Source organism: Sceloporus occidentalis, unplaced genomic scaffold, assembly GCF_023333645.1.
Source record: "Sceloporus occidentalis isolate IW3139 unplaced genomic scaffold, rSceOcc1.0.p SCAF_11, whole genome shotgun sequence".
NCBI lineage: Eukaryota > Metazoa > Chordata > Lepidosauria > Squamata > Phrynosomatidae > Sceloporus > Sceloporus occidentalis.
The window spans coordinates 915149-938930 of NW_028316991.1; the positions used below are offsets into that span (position 1 = coordinate 915149).

General features: G+C 36.4%; 1 protein-coding gene across 1 annotated transcript in view; it reads left to right on the forward strand.

Annotated features, from left to right (window-relative positions):
• The first annotated feature begins 285 nt into the window (after nt 1-285).
• LOC149305406 (lipoxygenase homology domain-containing protein 1-like) overlaps nt 286-23782 on the forward strand; it is a 113809-nt gene continuing 90312 nt past the window's right edge. The window contains exons 1-13 of the mRNA XM_089477494.1: nt 286-930; nt 3018-3189; nt 16138-16301; nt 16758-16844; nt 17478-17610; nt 20003-20154; nt 20325-20403; nt 20758-20833; nt 21662-21738; nt 21850-21881; nt 21986-22115; nt 22776-22879; nt 23241-23417. Of these exons, the coding sequence (XP_089333620.1) occupies nt 286-930; nt 3018-3189; nt 16138-16301; nt 16758-16844; nt 17478-17610; nt 20003-20154; nt 20325-20403; nt 20758-20833; nt 21662-21738; nt 21850-21881; nt 21986-22115; nt 22776-22879; nt 23241-23417 (2028 nt within the window). The remainder of the gene's footprint in view (nt 931-3017; nt 3190-16137; nt 16302-16757; nt 16845-17477; nt 17611-20002; nt 20155-20324; nt 20404-20757; nt 20834-21661; nt 21739-21849; nt 21882-21985; nt 22116-22775; nt 22880-23240; nt 23418-23782) is intronic.

A 23782-nucleotide genomic window follows, 5' to 3' on the forward strand; every position in this document is an offset into this window, starting at 1 on the left:
TTGTCAACCCCTATCAAAAGGTAACTAATAATGTCAGAGCTACTTTGCCATTATATAATTGAGGCAAATTCTTCTGTGACCCTGGTATCTCTGTCTTCAGATGCCTTGAAAAGTACATCTAAAACACAGAAATCTACATTAAAACTATCCTTTAACCCTGTGTCTAAAATACCATCAATGGTTTTTATACATGTGCAGAGTTTGAATATACGGTATATTGAAAAGCGAGGAAATCAGTCTGAAAAGGCTAATTTTCAATTCTTTTCTAGTGGAGTGCTGTCAAAGATGAGTGATACTACTTCTACCAACATCTCGGTGGCTCAAGCAAATTCCATTGACAGTGTGCAAACTGGTTCAGTACGACAATCAAATCTAACAAGATCTAATACAACCAAGAAGCTATGCTTCTACAAAAGTGGAGATCCACGATTCAGTGGAATAAAGATGGTTGTCACCAATCGTTCCTTCAAAACATTTGATGCCTTACTAGACAGTTTGTCCAAAAAAGTCCCTTTGCCTTTTGGAGTTAGGAATATTACAACTCCACGTGGGATACATCATGTAACCAATTTAGAGGAACTTGAAGATGGCAAATCCTACATATGTTCCCAACAGAAGAAAGTAAAGCCAATTAATCTTGAAAGGGCAAACAAAAAACCATTACGATGGCAGAGCAGCAGACCACTCAGTGCCCGTCGTCGTGCTGTCCATGAAGCGAAGCTCACTGAATTTGGTTCTTTTCAGCGAGAAAACACTATTGTAATTGGAAATTCAAAAAAGCTTGTCGTTTTAAAAAATGGAGATACTGAGTTTAAACATAACATCTTTATCAACAAGAAGTCTATGCAAAGCTTTGATGATTTTCTAGAGGAGATAACAGAGGCCTTGCAATATCCAGTTTTCAAGCTATACAGTACTGATGGACGAAGGGTAAGAGGAACGTTAGTTCTGTCATATTTGTAATAATCCATAATGTGTTTTTTTAATCAGTCTTACTGTATAGATCACACTCTCTGTTTCAATAAAACCTCAGATCGCAAAATGGACAGGGAAGTAAAATCGGTCCAGGCACTTTAAGTCCAGCAGCCAATAAATCACCTTTGTGAAACTTCCTGTTGCATACACGTGATCACCATACCTGGGAACTCTTTGGGTTTCATACGGAGACTCTGGGTGAAGAGCTGGGTCGCGGAGCAGCATTTAGTTACAACCCATTTCCCATTGGGATTAGCCCCTACCATGTATGTGGATAGCCCCACCTCCAGTGTGACTAACTCTGCCCATCACAAAACCACTCCTCTAAAGTGGGAGGGATCCTAGGTATGGTGACCACATACCTCAGTCTTACATCACCCACCTAGACAATTGCAGTGTGTGGCTGTGTGTATCCAGAGTGCAACAGCACACTAAAGCATTGGATTAGTTGGGCAAGTGGCAATTATGGTAGGTGGGAGGCAAAAAGGGCACTAGCTCACTAGGTATTTTGTGTGACTGATGACCAGCCACACGACCATACCAGAAGTGACATGCCATACAGTCCGGGCAACGTTGCCTAATGATCAATATGGACATTTACTCCAAACCCATTGCCATTGCCCATTGTTTGTTGGAAGGATGAACTGAATATCTACCTATTTTTATTAGACATGTGCAAGTGGGCCAAAAACAATTGGGCATATTTTTCAGTTCATTTTTGGCCCATTGGTTCTCGGGCAACAAATTTTCCTTGCCTGGTGCCCACATTCACTCTCACTCACTCTCTCACACTGTCACTCTCTCTCATTCTCGTTCATTCTCTCAATGTTTCCCTACCTTCTCAGCCGACCACTTCTGCTGACCACTTCCACTTCCGCATTTTCTTCCACATCTTCTTCCGCACCTTCTTCATCTTCTGTCTTCTCCGTTCTCTTCTCTATTCTATTTTCTCCAGGGACATAACCCGTCAACTTGTACAATTGCTGCTGTCCTTTACAAATTCATAACTCTTGAGGCTTATTGGAGTTCATAGAGAGCTTCTACATTTTGCTCAGCTTGTGGAAGAATCACAAGTGAGACACCCAAGAAAAGTGCCCTGGGAAAGGGTGACTTTTTCCTCCATGCTGCATACTAGGGTATGCACACTTAGGGCAATTTAGAGCTTTATGTAATGCCTACAGATAGATCAGTATATGAATTCTGCCATAGTCTTATTGGTCTGAGCTTAGAATTAAGCTCAGACCACTAAGTAACATTTGTAACATTTTGTCAATTCTCGTGTTTAATGTTTTTATCACTCCCTGTATTTAATGCTGTCTGAACCAGCGGAATTGTATTGAATATATGTGACACCATAATATAGTTTTTTCTTAATCTAAAATGTACTGGCACAAAGGGTCTCACAATTCTAGAGAACCCACCCTAGAATAAATGTTCATCTAAAAAATAAACATTATCCCCTGGGAAAATAATAAGCAAATAAGTTTATAATACCTAAAGGATGCTTGAAGAGGAAGACGGGAACACCTCGACAGCATTCAAAGTCAATTTATATTATTCAACTTAAAAAAAGATGCAATTAAAAGAAAATAGGGAGTATATCATTCAGACACACAGCAGGAAATGCACCAGATGGTATCAGCTCCAGACATCAGTAAAGCTTAATGTGCATTGTCTCACATAATGACCTTAAATTCCTGTGCAACAAGTTATTTTTATACTGAGCTGAAATAATCCTTTACTATGTGGGTCACAGTTGCCACCTAAAAACAAGTTTAAATAAACAAATTTATACGTGTGGTGATTTTTTTTTAAACAGTTAGCATTTTTTTAAAACTATTTTTACAATTCAAATTTTTCACAGTTTCTGAAAGTTTTCAGAGGCCAATATGCCTGTTTCTGCTGGTTTCATCCCACAACAAAGAATGGCTCATATTTTCTTTAATTTGAAAGACTGTTGCGGTGTCCAGTCATACCTATTGGTGTCCAGAGAAAATGTTTCTCCTTGTTTGCCAATAACATAATTTGAATTTACTCTTCAGATTCCTAGTATTCGTGCTCTACTGCTAAGTTCTGGGACAATCGTGGCAGCAGGAAGAGAGCCTTTCAAGCCTGCAAATTATGAGACCGAAAGGGAATTCCTACCAGCTAAATTGCCGGGGATCACTAATCGTGTTATTCCAAAAGCAAGATTAAAACCTGAAATGAAAAGCCGTGAGTAAAATGTATCTAAGTTCTCTCATTGCCATTAAAGGATTCGTCTCTGAAATCTGTAATATCAAATGCAGAGTCTGGATGTACCAATACAAAAAAAAGGGTTTAAACCAGTTATGTATTGTCGGTGTACAATGTCAGCAGCATTGACAGAGGTGTGACAACATAGAGGCGTACGCTTAAAAATCATTTGATAAAGAGATAAAGCCATAATTGAATTTGCAGCTAGCCAGATCGGGCATGTGTCTAGAGCATCATGTTTTAAGAGGCTCTGTGCGAGGTGAAAAGAGTGGGCATAGGAACAGTACCTGCTACATTCCCAACAACTCCACTCCATTTTGGTTGATATCCTCCAATTTTCTGCCGAGGGACGACTTATTTCAAGCTCTTCCAGTGTTACTTTTTTTGTATAATGTTGGTCATTTGTGTGCCTATCTATCTCTGCCAATAGGTACTCCTCATACCCAATATTTTAATCTAGAAAAACATGTCACATGCACCCCATCAATTTCTTTTGTTATGCAAGGTGGGGTGAGCCCATGGAGTGAGTAATTTTTCCTAGTACATACCAGTCCTAATAATATATTTCTTCATTCAAGTGTGAGTTTGGGTGAGTGCATTAGCACTCATGTCAGAGCATCATTTTATTTTCTTTATCATCTCATATTTGAATATATACATATTTCTTAGCACCACATTTTGTAAAACTAGTGCGTATTTAAGTAAAAGGAGTAAGTAATTAATTCTTATTCAATAGACCTTTGATACTAACAGTTATCTAAAAAACTTTCACCCTGTTCTTACCATACACATAAAAATTGAAGATCTGGGCCACATGATTATTTTTATTGTTGGTAGCATCTGTTACAATGCCCTTCCCTTCATATATTGAATGCATTAAAGATTCCACACAACATTTTAAGTGAGAATGAGGAATTAATATAGTTTATGAAGAGAAAAGAGCTACTAACCTTTCAGTTTTATAGCCAGTCTCCCTCTAGGGCGATCAGGCCCCCTGGTGTCCCGGTGCTTAATGGGCTGGTTACAGGGGAGATGTTTGATTTCCCCGAATTGGCCCATTTACACTAAGGAGGCTGTGACGTCATATCCAAATGCTCCATGTCTTAAAGGCACTGCTTTTCTTTTAATGTAGCTTCTAAAGCAGCTTGTCATTTTGCGACATATCCCCATCTGCATGCTCTATCTCAGGATGCTGCTGCTCCAGATGCACGGGATCACATTATGTTACATGACCCCAAGTCCAGCAATAGATCTCTTTGGTGGTAGGCTACTTGGATGAAGCTTCCAAACTGGTACCAGGGCAGGCAGCCTCAAAATGTCCTGATAAACGTGCCCAAATCTGATCATCTCCTGTTTCTGTCCACTGTTAAAGTAGCATTTTTGTAGCATTTTTTTATGTTAATCAGTGTGCATGATTTTATTCAGTGATATGTGTAAGATGACATCAGGTTATTTTATTAAACAAATGTTATAAATACAAATATACTGGTAAGGGAAGAATATTATGAACTTTTTGGTAAAAATAATAGGAAGACGGTCTGCTACATCAAGTTCAAACTTCTTTGTGTGGTTTGTGTAATCTAGATCTTGCATTTTCTTTGTCATGTTTACTAACACTCCATTTTGTCTCTCTGCCTTGCTTTCATGCTTCTGTGGTATTGTCTTCTCACCTGGATAATCTGAACTCTTCATCTTCTACTTCTGATTTAACCCTGTCATTATCAACTTGAATGCATGTCAGAACTGAAAATGAATGAATCTATTTTGACAAGTCCCAGTGGTCAGGAGAACTCTGTTTCATCAAATAAAATATGCAATACAGACAATAACTTTGTAGATTTTTCTTATATTCCACAAAATGAAATAAGTCTTACAGAACACTGGCCCCACTCTGGTGAAGAACTACCTGGCATTTGTCCTGGTGACAACATTGAGAAATCAATCCATCTAAATTCTGACGGTACCTTGACTGTTGAAATGAGGGTTCGCTTCAAGTTAAAGGAAGAAGAAACCATTAACTGGTCAACAACAGTCAGCCGATCTGATTTGTTATATTACAAAAGGAAACTTTCTAATTCCACTGTAGAACCTGAAATTCAAACTATTAGCATAAGGGAAAATTCTCTAAAAGTAAATTCCAAAGACCAAAAGTCCTCAGAAGCAGGCATATTGGAAAAAAAACATGAATCCTGTGCAAAAGTAAGTCAGCTTGAACAACTTGATACTGGTTTAAATATAAATTTATATAGAAATGCTAGGAAAGAAAAGACTCCATTCGTTAGACCTCCGACACCTGGGATAAGAAAAGGCCAGGAAAGAAGAGCATCTTTGAAAATAATTTCTGAAGGAAATGTGAGGGAAAATATCAGAAGGATGTTCTTCAACAATATTGAGCAAGAGGATGTCCAGTCTGAGACTTCAGATTCACAAAGAAATGGGCTGAGCATTAAGCAAAATGGTTTAGACAACAAAAGTACGGAGTGCTTGTCATCCAAGCACAGACAGAAGAGCTTTGAAGTTTTAGAGACCTCACATATGGAATTATTGCAAAGCAACTCAAGAGGCAAAACAATTCTTAAGAAATCTGACATTACCACAGAGAGCAGTGGTTGTGTACACTTTAATAGAGATTTTCTGAAAGATCGGCCACACACAGCAGGTAAGCAGGTGTTTCATCAAGAACAGTTCAAATTTAAAGAAATTAAAAGATCTGTGAGCACTTCAGTCGCATTTTCAGAACCATCAATAATACAGAATGAAGCAAGCCAAGGGATTTCTGATTTTGTAGCTAGGGATTCCCTGCCTGTGTCATCAAGTGGAACACATGCAGAAGATACACATTGCTTAGAGATTTCAGGTGAGGTGCCAACTTCAGCTAACCATGCATCTGTCAATTTAGAATGTAAAATGAGTGATAGCTTGGAAAATGAAATGAATGATTCTCATTATAATCAATCCAGAGACTCTGGAAGACAAAAGAAGAAGAAAAAGAAGAAAATAGTGGGGGACGAAATAAACCTGAGAATGCATGAAGAGAGGGAGGCCTGCAAGCAATTTGATGGAGCAAACATTGAGAATGATCTTTACCATCCAGGTAATGAAGCAGGAGCACCCAAAGCTTGCAATATTAATGATCAGTCTCCAGAAGTACCAGATTTATGTGACCAACAACATCAGGCATCAAGGTGTATTTTATCTGATGATATTTGTATTTCTCATGTTACTATGAGTCCAGAACATAGTGAAATTAATACAATGAGAAAATTAAAAGGCAATAAGCAAATGGCAAAAGTAAAGCCTAGGTCAGTCAGGAAGATTGATGATTCATCAACAAAAAATGATAACAATGAGCGTGGAAAATCTGAAAAGATGGAAGATGACAACCTTGATTCTGTTAAAGTGAATGATAACTATGTTAGTATTGTAGATAAATCTGGTTTGCTTTCCTGCTCTACTAAACTGGCACATAATCCCCTAACTGACCATATTCAATGGCATGGTGAAAAAGCCTCTAAAAAGGTCACTAAAATTTCCAAAAAGTCTCACAAATCAGTAAAGAAGCCAAAAGATCTAAAAAAGAAAACAAAAAACAAAATGCTGTTGACTAATAGAGAAAATGGTACCGAAATTCCAGATGCAACACAAGTTGTAAGTTCCCCAATTCTCTACAATTCGTTTGAAAGTTATGTTCAATCTTGGCTTAAGAACATATTCCCAAATGCCACCTTTCCTGTCATTCATCTTTTCCCTTCACCTAGGAAAAAAGATATTACACCATCCAAAAATAGCCAACATTCAGAGAAGGAAGCCAACATAATGGATGCTGATGTACACACTAATGTACACAGTAAAGAGACAACTTGTGATACTGAACTAAATAAGATACAACCAGCCAACATAATAGTACCACATGAGCAATCGCTGGATGATGGAGCTGCGTCAGTTCTGATGGAGAGGGATAAACATCTAGCAGAATTAATTATTCAGCATTTTGCTGATTTGGAGAACAATGCACCAAGGGAAGGAAACAAAAGTGATGAACTAGTAAACTGGATAATCCGCAATCAAATAATAAACCCGCCGCAGAAAAAAGCAAGCTTGGATGTGGCTGTCCAGGTTGAGAGCGTTGATGAATATCAACCAGTTCCCAAATCAAATACCTGTGTGAAAGAGGTGCTGGTAGAGCAGTCACAATCACCACCCATGAACATACAAAAAACAAAGGCATGCCCTTTAGAAAAGTCCTTTAGTCTCCCAGGATTGTCTTCTAAAGGAAGTTCTTCATCCTCTCAGGTTCTTCTTGCCTGGTTGATAGTACTACATTTAAAACAGGGTATGATGTATAAAGTGGATAATGTTGTATCCAAAAGTTCTTCCATTGGCTTTGAAATATTCACCCTGTTGCAATCTCTGAAAAAAATAGCAATTTCAGAAAAAGCAGATGACTTGAAAGCTGCTGTCATAAATTTACAAGAATCTGCACTGCGACATGATGTAGACATGGAAAGCCTCTTACGTACTTGTGAAGAAGCCACAGCAAAAAAAATGTCAACAGTTCCACAAATGGAAGAAAGCAGTATTAGGGAAATATTTAATAACCAAAAGTTGAACGTGGGTGTTGAGTGTACACTTGGTGACAATGAAATAAGGCAGACTCAAAATTGTAATTCACTGCTTACTCCTGACAATAATGACTTGACTGATTATCTGGATGACTTCTTTGCATCTGTGCCTTCAACAGAGATCTCTGGTGAACATTTAAAACACAGCACTGCTGTTAGCTCTGAGGCTACATACCAAACCAGCATCAGTAAGACAGAATTACAAGAATACACAAACAATACAAGTAATGAAACACAGAGGAACACAGGGCAATTTGCTTTTAAAGAATCAATAGCTGACAACAATAAATCATGGGGCACATCTATGAATTTGTCTAAATGTCACAAGGGTTCATCCATGTCAGATGTCAACTATGAGGCTGATGCCACTGATAAAACCAACATGACACCTTCAAAGAAAGTATCAAAAGTAAAAATGATGGTTCAAGAAATGGAGCAAAGGAAATGCTGTACTTATAATTCTGAACACAGAAAATGTACCCACAGTCCATTGTCTTCAGATTGGTCAGATTACAGGCAAGACAGTGAAGAAAGCCTGAACAGTGAAACATTACAAGCATCCAGTGAAATAATGACAGAGAGTGGGGAGGAACAGATACAAGAGAAACCTATTAAAACTGGTTATGTCAGACGGGCTATTGAAAGGTTGTACGGTAAAGCAGACTCCAAAATCAGCCCTGTCTTTGTCTCAACCAAAAATGCAACACAGAAGATTAAAGAATCTCCAAAACAAAGTATGAAACAAAGTGCAACTTTTGGCCCAGCAGGTAAATCCTTGTCAAAAGAAAACATATTAAGGACTTTATCCAGCCCAAGTAACTATAGTAAGACTAGAAATCAAGAAAAATGCACAGACTCCTTAAAAAGCACATCATTACCATTGTTGGAGCTTGAATATTTTCACAATAAGGGATTAGAAACAGAAATTTTAAATAACGATGAGGTTAAACACACAGAATCAGAAGTAAATGGTGGTGTACTTATAGATAAGGGTCGGTGGCTTCTCAAAGACAACCATCTGGTAAGGAGGTCTCCCCCTGAGACTATTGGAATGTACTCTCACTTAGATACAACCTCTGCTGACACATTTCTTGACACCACAAGTGATGAGGTTCTATATCCACGTTCCATAGGTAAAATGAATCAGCAGCTGCCACTTGGTGATATATCGTCATCTGAAATTGAAGATATGGTTAAGCCTCAGCACTGTCATTATTTTAATATGCCCCATGGAAGTGATTCAGAGCCATTTAATGATGCATTTAGTATAAATCCAAGAGGCAGACCGAAGTCATCTGATACTCTTTACAAAACTCAGGACTTACCAAGCACCACACTTTTAAAGAAGGGCAGTGAGATCAGTGGAAGCCTTCCATCATTTGCCACAAGGGACTTGCATTTTTCAGATAACAAAGTGCATCCTTTGCCTCAGCATGGTGTAGAGGAGACTTCTGAAGGTCAGACTTCCAAGCCAAACTCAAAAAGCAGAGCACAAGTTAAGGAACAAGATTCACTGGATAAACTTCATTTCGTCTGTGGCCAGCACTGTCCAATCTTAGCCGCAATGATTGTTCCCATTAATGAAGCAAGAAGAGGATTTGCCTACCAAAGTCCAAATGACATCGATCATTTACTGTTGTTTCCATCTGAATCTAATACAAAAGTGATTACCCCTTACTTGGCAAACAAGTTATTAAAAGATGAGAATAACAACATAAGCACATACTATGAAAATATTAAAACAGTAAATATTTGTAACAGCAATAACAATAAGCCCTTCCCTTTTAGCCATGTATGTATTAGACAGGGACCTAGCCAATATCTGTTAAAGATGTGCTCTTCATCTACACTAAATAGACTTTTAAACAAATCAAGAAAGATATACAATACAACTTATATAAAAAGTGTGTTTACAGATAACGATTGTACACACACAGATGAAAACAACAATGTTCTATATCAAATTAAATAGCTTTAGGTGTTTTTTCCTGTTTCATATGTGTGTGTAAAGTATTGTTGTGTAGCTCTTTAAAAGCTAGATGTTGTTTTAACACACACACACACATATATATATATATATATATATATATATATATATATATATATATATATATATATATATATATATATATATATATATATATATATATTAGAAATCTGCATTATTTGTATGCCATGGGAGAAACCATCATAGCTTCATCTATATAGGATCTGCATGATTATTCTTCTCTATTATGATCTGTCTCTCCTTTTGTTAAGTTGCTGATTGTTGTTGATTAGTGATTTTTGTAAGGGTAGGGGGAGATAAAGGGGGTAACTTCATATTTAGTTATAGTAAAAAAAAAGTTGTGGATGTGGCAGTTTAAAACAAAGAAATAGTTTCACCATTGAAAAGATGATATCAAAATGAGCAAGTAAAATAAAAAATACATTTATTAGAGGTAAGTAGTATTTTATTTTTAAAAAGCTTCTGTCCAAGTTAACATTTTTCAAAGTCAACTATTTAATGTCTAAAACCAATACAAACTAAACTATACATTTAATTTCCTTGTATACATATTTAATCAGGGTTCAGTTGTGTAGTTAGAGTTATTGCTACCTAAAAAGTTTTCATGTGTTTCTACATATGTATTGACTCGAATTTCTCAGGTGCCTACATTTTTGTGTAATTTTAAAACAAGTGTAAAATGCATATAAATGAAGGAATAAACCAGTCTGCCTGTCTTTTCATACTGAAAATAAAGAAATTCTGTATAAAGAAATGAACTAATCCAGATAACATGATGGGTGTTAGAATTATGCTAATTATGTGTTTACTGATATATGTCCCGTATAGTTCTAATCCTATTATCAAAGGAGATTAATAGGCATATTTCAGGACTCCACAGTTTAAGTCTTTGAGGGCCACAAACAGGTCACACATGTTGGATATCCCAGCTTGGGCACAAGCATCCCAATTAAAATTTGTTCAACTACTTGTTTTCAGAATAGAGTACACAGAGTTCTAGGCCTATTTGGTGCCTCTGAGGACTGGATTCGCACAACTCCTGTGTACTCCAATTACTGTACCCCAAATGTGTTTTCAGAGCCTTCTCTAATGAAGAATTGGAAGGTTTTGGAGATATGTCATTTTATTTAGGCTTCAAGTCAGGCCTATCCATGCAGTGTATTGAAAAACAGGTTTTCTTTCTAGCTCCTTCCCATGATAAATTATTTTACAATGATTATATCACTCCTAACATAAGTGAGTGAACCTGATCAGCCACATATTCCATAAGCCTCTGGACAGGACAAACACAGTACTGGTCTATATGTCTCCAGTACTTCCCTCTTATATGCACTTGTTTGTTAACATAAGAAGAAACTCCATGGTAGCACCCCTGAGTAGCTCAACTGCCACATGGCCAGTGTCGCCACCGGTGGTTGAGCTCAGGAGTTAAACCCAACATGCACCTGACATTCTGTAATCTGGAGAAATGATTGACTGTCTGGGAAATGCCTATGTAACAGGTTTAGGGTTTACTCAGGTTTACAGATTTAAACCCTGGATTTAGTGTAAAATTCTATGCATACTATTTTTGTTAGTTTGACTGCTCCTTTAATTAATCAGTACAATGGCATGTTTTCTATTCAGTAAGTGCCGACATTGTAATTTTTTATTTGTGTTAATTATTTATGTTTTCAGTGAAATATTCTAGAATGTTTTGGTTTCTTACATTTTGTAACCTTACAGATGGCTTGATAAGTACTATTTGTAAAACAAGTTAATTTAAAAATTGTGGGTACTAAATTATTATACCTGTTTGAAAAATCTATATATGATTTGGTTATACTTGATATTATTAGTATCTTTGTATTTAATAAAACATATTTTAGATACAGCCTTTTTGTGATTTTATAGCTTGAAATTCAACAATGTCTAGTCTACCCGCTTTTCACAAAAACTTAAAGTACACAGGGAGATATGGCCGAGTGAATGCAGGAGAAAAGATTTGCCAGGTAATATGTCTATAGCAAAATTGCAGGTAAGCATAGTAGCCAGGAATGAATGACGCATAGGTAGTCCCATATAAGTATTCACTTATGAGTTAATAGAGTTGATAGAGTGGATATTTGGTACCAGTAAAAGAATCAAGATATTAACCTTTCAGATGAGAAGCTGGGTTTTTAAATTATATTTTCTTCCCCATGAATATCGCAGAGTTTCATATTGAAATACTGGAATTTAAAAGAAGGTAACTTAAGTTAAAATTGTCCAATGCGTGTGCCACATTTTATTTAGGTTGCATGCTGGATATTGTATGATAATATGCATCATTTATATTGAGCTCACCTAACACCTTTCAACCTCGCAGCACAAACATGTTGGTTAGGAAATAAAATTAGCCACAGTTACCTCTACATACCTGGGATCTGGAATGAGATACATTTAACGAATACTTCTCAAAAGAATGAATGAAAGAGGGTATTCAATTTCCTATCACAATGAAATAAGATCATAACATCACTACAGGAAGTAGACATCTGCATATGGGAAATTCCAACACATATGATTTAAACTATACTCAAGCCATCATATGAACTTTAATGCTACAAAAGGGCACTGTCTAATCTGTATGTAGGGTGCACTGCATACTTATCTATTTCAGTAGAAATGCCACAGATTGCGTATATCCCCCATTGACCACTAGGGAGAAGGTTGAAAAATAAAATGAGGACAGAAAGGCTAAAAAGTAGAGAGTAATAAAGCTGGGTGCATTGCATTGCAAGTGTCACGGACCGGGTGATCAGGTCTAATAGGAGCCCAGGTGCAGGGGATACGAGGGGCTCTGTCTGTACCCCACGATGCCTGTACAGACAGGCGCAGGAAATAAACCACAGACAGAAGATGCTGATAATAGTTGTATTGCAGATGATGGTACAACATATAAACAAGGAAAGTCTCTTGGCTGGAAGCCCTCTGGATGGGGCACACACGGCAGGAAGCCCTCTGGATGGGGCACACACGGCAGGAAGCCCTCGGGATGGGGCACACACGGCAGGAAGCCCTCTGGATGGGGCACACACGGCAGGAAGCCCTCTGGATGGGGCACACGCGGCAGGAAGCCCTCTGGATGGGGCGCACACGACAGGTAAGCCCACTTGCAGGGCACTCAGCTTTGGAGTCCACTTGTGGGTTGCTGGCCGCAACACAGGAACAGGTCAGGAACCAAAGCAGGAACCAAAGCAGGAACCAAAGCAGGAACCAAAGCAGGCAGTCCTAAAACGTCAATGTCAAGGCCCAGACTGAAGGGCTGGGCAGGTTTATAAAGGCTGTGATGTCCAAGTACACCTTGTTTCCTGGTTATGGCAATCAGGTCTGAGTGCAGCTGGACTTGATAATCACTCTGAGTGCTTCAGAGTGACAAGAGCGGCCACTAGCGGTTGGAAACGGGAAACGAGCAGCAGAGTGAAGATAATTCCTATCAGCAAACGGTGGACGTTACAGCAAGGCACAACCAACTAAACTTAAAGTTAAGTAGGTTTTCCCAGGTTGAGATCCAACAGACAAGCTACTGTGGCTCAAATTGCTGAAAAAACGTAATGCTGGTTCTGATAGAAATGTCTCAGAACACACAGTGCATCAGGGTTTGTTGCATATAGCCGCGTAGCCGCAGACCAGTCAGGGTGCCCCTGCCCACCCCTGTACACTGCCGAAACTGCCTAACATGGGCATAAGAACTAGACCACGGAGAAATAGAAGAAGGTGGCCTGGTCCAATGAATCACGTTTTCTTTTACATCACATGGATGGCCAGGTGCGTCGCTTACCTAGAGAACACATGGCACCAGGATGCATCCATGGAGGCCCCACCTTGCAACTTATAGGACCTAAAGGGTCTGCTGCTAAAGTCTTGGTGCCAGATACCACACCACAACTTCAGGTCTAGTGGAGTCCATGCCTCAATGGGTCAGGCCTGTTCTGGCGGCAAAAGGGGGTCCTACACAATATTAGGCAGGTGGTAAGAAATTCCTCCGTTGCTGTTATTTTTCACATTTTTTAAAACTATACTACCATTAAAAAAAAAACTCGGAATGTAATTCATAAGTTTAGACCTGGGCTCATAAATGTGTCTTTTATGTGAATTTACCTCAATAACCCCAAAGTAGATTATCCTGATGAAAATTAAATGGGAGTTAACTAACAATTTGTTGTATTTTACACCTGATAAATAGCCATTTGTTCCTTAATTTAATTCCTTTAATTTAACATAAAGCAATCTTCTTGCAGAATCACCAATATCAATTAAAAGCACAAATAAAACAGCAATTTTGTCATGAGGCTTATACAACTAATGTTCAAGAAAGAATTGAAACTACAAATTGGAATTATTAAAGTAACCTAATAAGTTAGCTAGTATATTCACTAACTTCATTCCCAGATACCTCTGTCCCCAAAGACAACCACATTGTTTAACTATGTTTTTGTGAAGAAGTTGATGCTATATTATAAGTGTTGTTGCAATTATGATAAAGCACCTTCTTCCGTAGAAGATACAAGCTCTTTTCTGAGCAACCAGTGCTGTCAACATGAAGGGACAATGAGTAGCTCTCAGCAGACGTAGTGAGCTAGAGTCACTCCTACCACGTTTGATCTTAGATGATTGATTGAGATGTCCACTGTTAGCTGTCATTAAGGCAATGGCAGGAGTAGCTCTGAAAATGCATCTTAAATTTTGGAAACTTGAGGACATTTACAAAATAAAGGTATGCTTGTCTTTAAGACACGTACACCTTTTCCAATGGAACATAAAGAGTTGCACTTCAAATCCGCCATATCTTTTTACAGGACAACTACAGTCCTACATTATGTATAAACTAAGTAATCAATTTTCTTCTCTGTTTTTAAATATCCTATATAGTTTTGGGTATATTTTGTTCATATAGTTTGATTTTGGATGCAGACCAAACTTCTAATCCTTAAATATTTTATATGGATGAATGCATTAGCCAAGTTGAATGTTTTAAGACCTGAATAATTGATAATGCTAATCATTGGGGTGTTGCATTTTATGAATGAACAGTTGCAATGAATTTTCTGTTTGATAAACCCGTCTAGGAAGTTATTGCTTGTAATGCACAGCTATACAACAAATACGATAAGTATCACATTCAATACATTCATGAATACCTAAGATACAATGTAACTCTGTAATGAGTTTAGCATCCACATCTATTATTAACTTAAACCACTGGGTGCCAGATGAATATGTTTAACCTTCTTATTTTTTTGTGTTTTTGGTGCATGATGAGTTAACATATCAGCAACATTTAAAATGATTTCTCAACTCTCAATTCATCAAACTATGTACATTGGATTTGTCTAAACCAGATCCACGTTAGGGCTCATATGCCATTTCATCCCTTGTTTTTCCTCTGTATCCCAGTGCTTCCTAACTCTAAGTATCAATGATATGTACAAAAAGCAGGAGAAAATGGGTTTATAAATGCCTTATTTAGTTTTATATTGTACTACTAAGACACAAAGACATGTTGAAAAGCCATGTTACAAATATCTTTTAAACTTTGTAAAATAAACAACCACCTGATGAGTAGGTCCCCTAAAAAAATAAAACTCAAGAAATAAGAGCAACAGTAAGAGTAGGAAGACCATGATTACTCCATTCCTGGTGAGGAGAAAGTCCTATGGTCTGAGTTCAGTTCTGATGAAGTTCCTGTGGGCAAGTGCATGTACTGTATATATTTAAAGTTGCAGCACCAAGTGAAGGCGGAATTGCAGCTCTTGACTAGTTCTTATACAGGGCAATTAGTAATTCAGCTCCAGTCCTCTAAGGAGACAGACTGATCTCTGGACTGGAATGTAGAGGAGTGTTTGGACTTGGGTGACCACATCGGCCATGTTTTCCATGACACATATAATTTTTACGTATTGATGACCAGCACAGGTAACATGCTGCCCTGCAGTATGTGGGATGTACAGACTCATGGAACAGAACCAATCAGTCAGTTATATATCCCCCATACTGCAGGGAAGCATTTTATCCGGGCTGGTCAGTAGCATGTAAAAAATATATCCTGGAAAACATGGTTGATGTGGTCACTCTAGTTTGGACAGACACACTTAAGATTTATATGTTTATATTCTTTAATTATTATATCTATTGTATCCATGTGTATTTTCACCAAAACTGGTGATCCTCCATATATGACATTACCTCATCTTTAATTAAGCAATTACTTGCCCTTGCCCTTGTGTATTCATTTTGAGATTATATCTTGTTTTATTTCTTGTGTAATCTGTTTAGCTGGCAAGTGGAGCGTATCAATCATAACCAGTGAAATGGCTTTTGCCGGAACTACATCTCAAGTGTACATTACCTTTTATGGGCATTGGAAAGCCTCAGAGCCTGTTTTTCTGTATAGTGATGAAGAAGACACATTTCAGAGTGGTCATGAGGATACCTTTATGGTGTGTAAACATATATCTTTATGAATATCTACTTACATACTAAAGATAATGCTAATATAGTAGTATTACTGTAGGTAAAATTCCTATAATTGAATAAGTGTTCTAGACCATGCTCATCCCTATAAAACAGGTGGGGAAACAATTGTATAAGTACTTTACATATTCCTTTGATGTATCTGTTTGGAACACTTTCTGCCACATTGTAATATTTTAACTGTAGTCTTGAACCAACTAATGCCTTCCTTCATCATGCATGAGCATGCGTAACATATATTATTGTATGGAATAATATATGTTGTTTGGCAAAAGATCTCCTATTTATCAAATCCAAATGATTATTGTTGATATTATTAAACATCTCTGCTTCGTAATGAAAAGATATTTATATTTTAATTAGTAAGAATTAATAGTGCTATTTTTGTATGATCTATGGCTAAAGTACTATTTTTGAAATAGATTAACATTGGAGATGTTGGGGAAGTCTACAAAATACGTATAGGACACAGTAATTCTGGAGAATTTCCTGCGTGGCACTGCGAACAGGTAAATGATTGCAATGTAAATACTGTACATAAAATGAAGATTATGAAAACATGAAATATAGCTTGATAACACTTATTTTTTATTCAAGCTATGAAAACATTTCAGCACCCCATTAAGGCAGAATCAACAACTAACTTGATTAAAGTGATGTTCTTTTGGCTTATATAATTCTAGGGAACACTTAACATTTTTATTTAGGCAAAAACAAACAAACTATATATTTCACAGATTAAATGATTGCTGTACATTCAGAGATTAAACATGTTTCAGCTACAATAAGAATGGTTACTAACATCTCCATTATTTATTGAAAAATACAAAATATTCATGGGAAACTTGCAAACATCACTTACATATAAATATGTATGTGTGTAGTATCGATCGATCTATCGATCTATCTTTCTATCTATCTCTATCTATATATAAAAACATAAAAAAATTACTTTTTATTAAAAAACAAGGGAATTTTTAAGTGACCTTTAAACTTTTAAACACTAAGCTATTTATGTATAATGTGGATATCAAAATAATATAAGTCTTCATTTTAGTCTTCATTTTATTAATTTACCTGCCAAATAATCCTGTTTTACACATATATTCTACTGATTGTATTTTATTCCTTGATTTCTATAGGTGAAACTATTAAATATTTTCTCCAATGAGCAATTTATCATCAATGTCAACCGCTGGCTAGCACAGGATCAGGATGATGGAGAGATCTGCCGAGAGTTTCCAGTTACCCTTCATAGCCACTCTCAGCTTCCAGGTACATTAACTACAAATGTGGATAAATTCTCATAATGTCCATTTTCTCCTTTTCTCCTTACTCTATATAGGAACACTTGAAAAACTCGAACGCATCAGCAAAACAACTTGAAATATATGAAAGCTTTGAAAACATGTCAAACGAAAAAATACAGTGATGCCATACAATTATAGTCACCAGTATTCACTTTTATAGACTCTGTGGTTTATCTGAAAAGCACCAGGCTGTACATTTACCTAGAAACCTATTTACTGTAACAATATTACTAGCGTCCAAGTGATGCACATTCTGATTCATTCCTAAAAGAAAAAAAATATCTCAAACTTTGCTATGGGTGCTGACAAAGTTAAAACATGCTTTAAATACTAAGCAATAATGGCACATTTTTATTGGCTAATATTTTTTCTTTTTATTGATATATGTTTTCATGAATCCATGGTTAGTGTTAAAAGGAAAAATAAAGAATCCGTATACTGGTGCACATGGCTTGGTAAGGTTTTACCTGCACTTCTATGTTTCTTATAAACCTGTGCTGATTTTTATTAAATACTCTTTACCCTGGCACTTTGGCTCAGGCAGAAATGTAGACATCTCAAAAATGTAGGATCAGCAGTTCTAAATCTAATTTTAGGTTTTATTCAATTTCAGAATATTTCATATCCACGATGTAAGTTTACATTAAAAATAAAACATCCATAAAATATGTGTTTAGCACAAAAAAAAAACTTGGGTTAAAGGATCTTGAAGACAGCATACCAGCATTGAACATCCTTCAAATTTATTGCTACAATCTCAGTGGATACACTGCATCTGATTTCATATTTGTACTTAGATTCTTAAGTGGCTAAAATAAGTGGACCTGTCACTATTGAGATTTGCTTGAGAATAATTGTACCTTTAGTAATTGAAAGTAGACATGTGCAAATTTTGTTCCCTGGCCATCTGGTTCATTCAAAAATTCGTTAACTCTCTCTAAATGTTTCCCTGCCCTCTCCGCCGACAATTTCCACTTCTGCTGAGCTCTTATGCATCTTCTTCATCTTTTATCTTCTCTCTTCTATCCTTGTCCGCATCTCCACAGACATAACCCGAAAGTGCCGCCATATTGCCCATAGTCCACGTCAGGGCAAGATGACAGCACTTTCAGTGGAGGATCCGAGAGAGACAATGTCACCGCAAGCTCCACCATATTGCCCTCAGTTCACGTTAGGGAAAAATTATAGTGCTTTCAGTGACATCCTCTCCCCCAATTGGAGGATCGTGGAGAGGACGCCACCGGATGCATCGCCAATTTGGCGGACGTTCTGGCCGGGTTATGTCCACAGAGATAACAACACATAACGACGCATAACAACAAGAGTATGCAGAAGTGGAAGTGGTCAGCAGAGAAGGTAGGGAAACATTAAGAGAGCGCGAGAGAGTAAATGAGAATGAGAGTGGGAGAGAGTGAGAGTGTGAGTGAATGTGGACCCACTTCTTGTGGTATATGAGAAAACCAAGACTGAAAGAACTGAAACCAAGACTGAAAGAAAGCATCAGTGTCCAGTTCATGTGGAGATAACGTTGTTGATGACTCTTTTGCTCAGGGAAGCATGATCTTGATAACGAGACACTACATCTGAATCGTCAGTATGAGTATACTCTAAATAGAAATAATAATCCGTCACTGTCAGAAGAACAGTTTTATGCAATTCTTTTTAGAAGCAGGTAAAGGTTCTTCCTCTTTAGAGGTTCTGGAGTGTGAACCAGGAGCACACTTCTAAAAACTGCTGAAGGATGGCAGAGAGTCACTAGGTTATTGGTCATAGAAATATTTATGGTCCTTAAAAGGGGACAACATTTGACAGTCTAAGTGCTAATGCTTCTTATGTAGCTTTACCAGACTTCACTCCCTGTTTTACATTATTGCCCATTACCAGAGTCAGAGGAATATTAGAAGAAGTCATATGAGGGCTTTGTGCAGGGATGTTAGAAAGAGCCATAGAAACCAGCTAAGCTATGGTAGTAGTGAAGAAAACAAATAGATGCAAAATGGTACGGAACAACAAAGGCAAGATAAATAAAACTACTAAAATAATGAAAATGTATAAAACTTTTAGAGCACAATACGAGGTCAGTAATAAAAGGTATACTTATCTGCTACGGCAGCAGCAAAAAAAGAGGATGCATTTCTGTCATTGACTCTATTTTAAATTTAACTGTTTGTTTTCTGTATTGTTGACCTCAATGAAGTGAGTATAAGTTAAAGTGACAGGTCCACTTTTATGTTTTATATTATTGATTGTAATTCAAAGAGAATACAAGTCATTTCTATGTTTATTGATAATTTCATTTTTTTGTGTGAGTGTGTTTTCCTTATAGCTGTTACTGCAGGAACTGTTTTCTTTTCTAGTGACAAACTACGAAATCCATGTTGTGACAGGGGATCTATGGAATGCAGGAACCGAGGCTAATGTTTATATAGCAATTCATGGTGAATATGGGGACACAGGATCCAGGCAATTGGTTAGGACAAACAAACCCAAAAGATTTGTAAAAGGACAAGTAAGTAGCTCTTTAAGTTAATATTAATAGATTATCAGGTGATGTTTGGCCATATCAAGAGGTGGACACGTGGCAATTTGCATGCTTAGATACATCATCGAAATACATAGGTATGGAAGCATTGCTGAAATCAGATAGAATATTAATTGCTTTATTGTATTTCCTTTCAGACTGACACTTTCACATTAGAAGCTGTCCATCTTGGGAGTTTACATACAGTCATTGTAGGCCATGATGGACTTGGAACAGGTAATAAATATTAAAATAAATATGTGGTCAGATAAAAGACTTATTGGTTTCACAAACAATGATAATGTATGTAATGTTAGGTGACCTGTGATGCAACTAGTATTCTTAATGGCCAACTTTGGATTGTTTCCCTTGTACCACTAACCCTAGGTACACCACTAACATGCACTGATACATACAGTCACACTAATACCATGCACTAACACCCTCCCACACACACATGCTTTTGAAACTAGTTTATGCTAACACCATACACTAACATACACACCATATACTGTTTAATAGAAAACATGTTTCATTATTTATACTGAGATTGAATATTAATTTGCAAACTTTCATATTTCATTAATTCAGGCAATGGATGGTATTTGGAGAAAATAATTGTCTATGATCCTGTGAAAGATAAAGAATATGCATTCTTCTGTCATAGGTCTGTAACTGATTCATGATCATTTTACAATGTATCTATAGATTATTCATTTCTTTTGGAAACAGCCGATTTAATATAATAATGCTATTGAAACCATTTATCAAAAAAAAACCATGAACAAATACATCAAGAAAAATCAATTACATCAATGCAAGGGGCACTGCTAATGCTATGGTAATGATACATTTTATAATAGTTATTTGATTCTGTTTTATGTGTAGTACTAATCGGATAGTTGTGCTAAACTTGTCATTTATCCAAAGTATCATTTTTCAGCATTTTTACAGCATATTTTTAATTCTTGTAATCTTGAAGCTACAAAATATTTGGATTTTTTAATACAATTATATTTAGAATAAATAAATGAGAACATTTCATTAAAAGAACATTTCAAAATGTTAGCTCTCCATATAGTGAGCTTTCAATATAATTTCATATAATTTTGTTCTTCAGTTGAGTTTTACTATTTGGTGTAAATCAGTACATAGTTAAATTCTGGCATAAAATCTAATTCCTTGAAATGAAAAGTGTTTTATCATCCAAAACATTTCTAATGTGCATCCTAATAATGTAAACATGAGAATATTACACAAATGGGGCATATCCTGCTCTGTTATAGCTAGGCAATACGTCTCTATAATTTAGTAATTTGAATCATTCCATCATTCATGTAATTTATATTAATTACAATACATTGGGAATAGGGTTTTTTTTTTGCTTGCACAAATGATGCCATGGTCACATATTTTCCATAACAGTAAACTAACAATACACCACGTTTCTTCAGTCACCATTCTTCATTTTCATTTCTTCTGTTTGTTCACTAAGATGGCTAGATGAAGGAGAAGATGATGGTAAAATTGCAAGACTAGTGTTTATTGCAAATGAAACCGATTTCCCAGCCAGTAAGTCTTAAAATAAAAGCTAAATAAACACTAAGATTTTTTTTTATTATCCATGCTTTGGAAGTTATAATGATGTTTACAGATAAAACTTTTTTTTTTTACATTCAACAGGACAAGAGCTTGAGTTGAAGAGGAAAGAAATTGTAAGGAGTTCCGTTATTGTTTATATGGCACCTTGCCATGTTATGGGAGGTCTACAAATTAATGTTAATAAAATAACCATTTCTATTTGTACTCCTTTAATCAGTGGCACTCAGAGAAGTGGAAATATCAAAAAGGCAACCTCCTACAGTTCTATTGCAAAGCAACAGGGAAATTTATTCGGCTCACTCCAGACAGCAAAGTAGATGCACTTGGAGAAAAGAAGGATAAATATGGTAAATTGATCTTGAAAGTGAACATTTTAAGTATTTGTGTGCCAAACCTATGTGACAAATGGGGTAGATTTGGGTAAGTATGTGTTTTTAGATTTTTAGCTTCAAGTGGAAATGGAAACCTATTAAGACATACATGTATGACACTGGATTGTTGATGTATTTCGTGGGTTTATTGTGAATCATTTCATACAATTATCCTATACAATTTTTTTTTTAATCCTGGATCAGTTTATGTCTCTATGATATGATGAGGGCTTCCTTTTTCAACCTGGAGCAAAAGGGGCAATTGCACAGGACTCAGAATTACCTTAGTTCCATGGAAGCTGTGCCTTAAGCCACCTCACATTTGTGAGTTGGAGATGTGACCAGCCATCAGCACAGACCTCCCGAGTGCTTCCTCCATTGAGTCCTCATCACCACCTGCTGTTGGAGAGTTCCAGGATATGTCCTATGTCCAGCAGCAGGACTCATTAAAAGAGGTTTGTGCCAGTAGCTGCACAGATCTCCACTCGGGTACAATTGGGCTGTTCCCCCAAGCCCTTTCATGTATAAAGACAGCACTGGACATAGCAAATAGGCATGTGAAATATTTGACTTTTTGGTATGTTTTATATTGTACTTTACAAACAGAAGCAAATAAATATTTATTCAATTGTCCAGGTGTTTTTGATGTGATAGTAAAAAGAGGAAACGTTCGGATCTTTAACAGTCATGAGATCAAAGCTCTTGCCTTGGCGATAGACAAGGGGAAAGTCACTGCTATGGTATGTTGAATACTTTTTGGATTGCATTTCTTACTATATTAATTTTCTTTTACCACTCACTATTTTTTGGCCCATTCCCCATGCAAACAAATTATGTAAGTATCCTGGTTACAAGGTCTAGCAAAGGTCCCTAGTATGACTGAATCACCCACAAAACTATACCTTTATTTTTATGTTTTATTTTAATGCTTCCTTTAAAGTTCATACTTTGGAATATATGACATTTATATAGCAACTCATTTGATTTAACACAAATCCATAAAGGTAACAACTTTCCTTATCGTCATCTTCTGCCTATACAGTATACATATGAACTGGTTGATATTACTTGTGGATTTGGTTGGTTTATTTTATTTTCTAGGATAACAGCGGCATTCTTTGTGAACTATATGTTCACCTTCAACACAACCGTTGTGTTACTTTAGAATCTACAAGAGTCCCGGGTCTCACAGTTTCTTTTGAGCATAACGGTGAAGCAGCTGATGGGTATACTGACAACTATGCAGGAATTTCCAAAGAATTTGTGGTGCATGTCAAGGTGAATTGATTATTATTAATAAACATATTTCAGGTTTTTTGAAGGTACATTCTAATACTGGAAAAAGTTGCACTGCTTATTTTTCCAATAGGAGAAAATTTGAATTGAATGGTATATATATATATATATATATATATATATATATATATATATATATATATGTATATATATATATATATATATGTATATAAAATATACAAAATATATAGGGAATATAGAGCAAAAATGTATGGTAACAAAACAATCTATGTGTTAGCACTGTATAATAGGGTGTATAAATTATATACTGATTTGCCAGCATGTATTTTTATATTGATGTCAAATTAACAGAATAATATGGTTTATTGGGTTTATTGTGATATTTT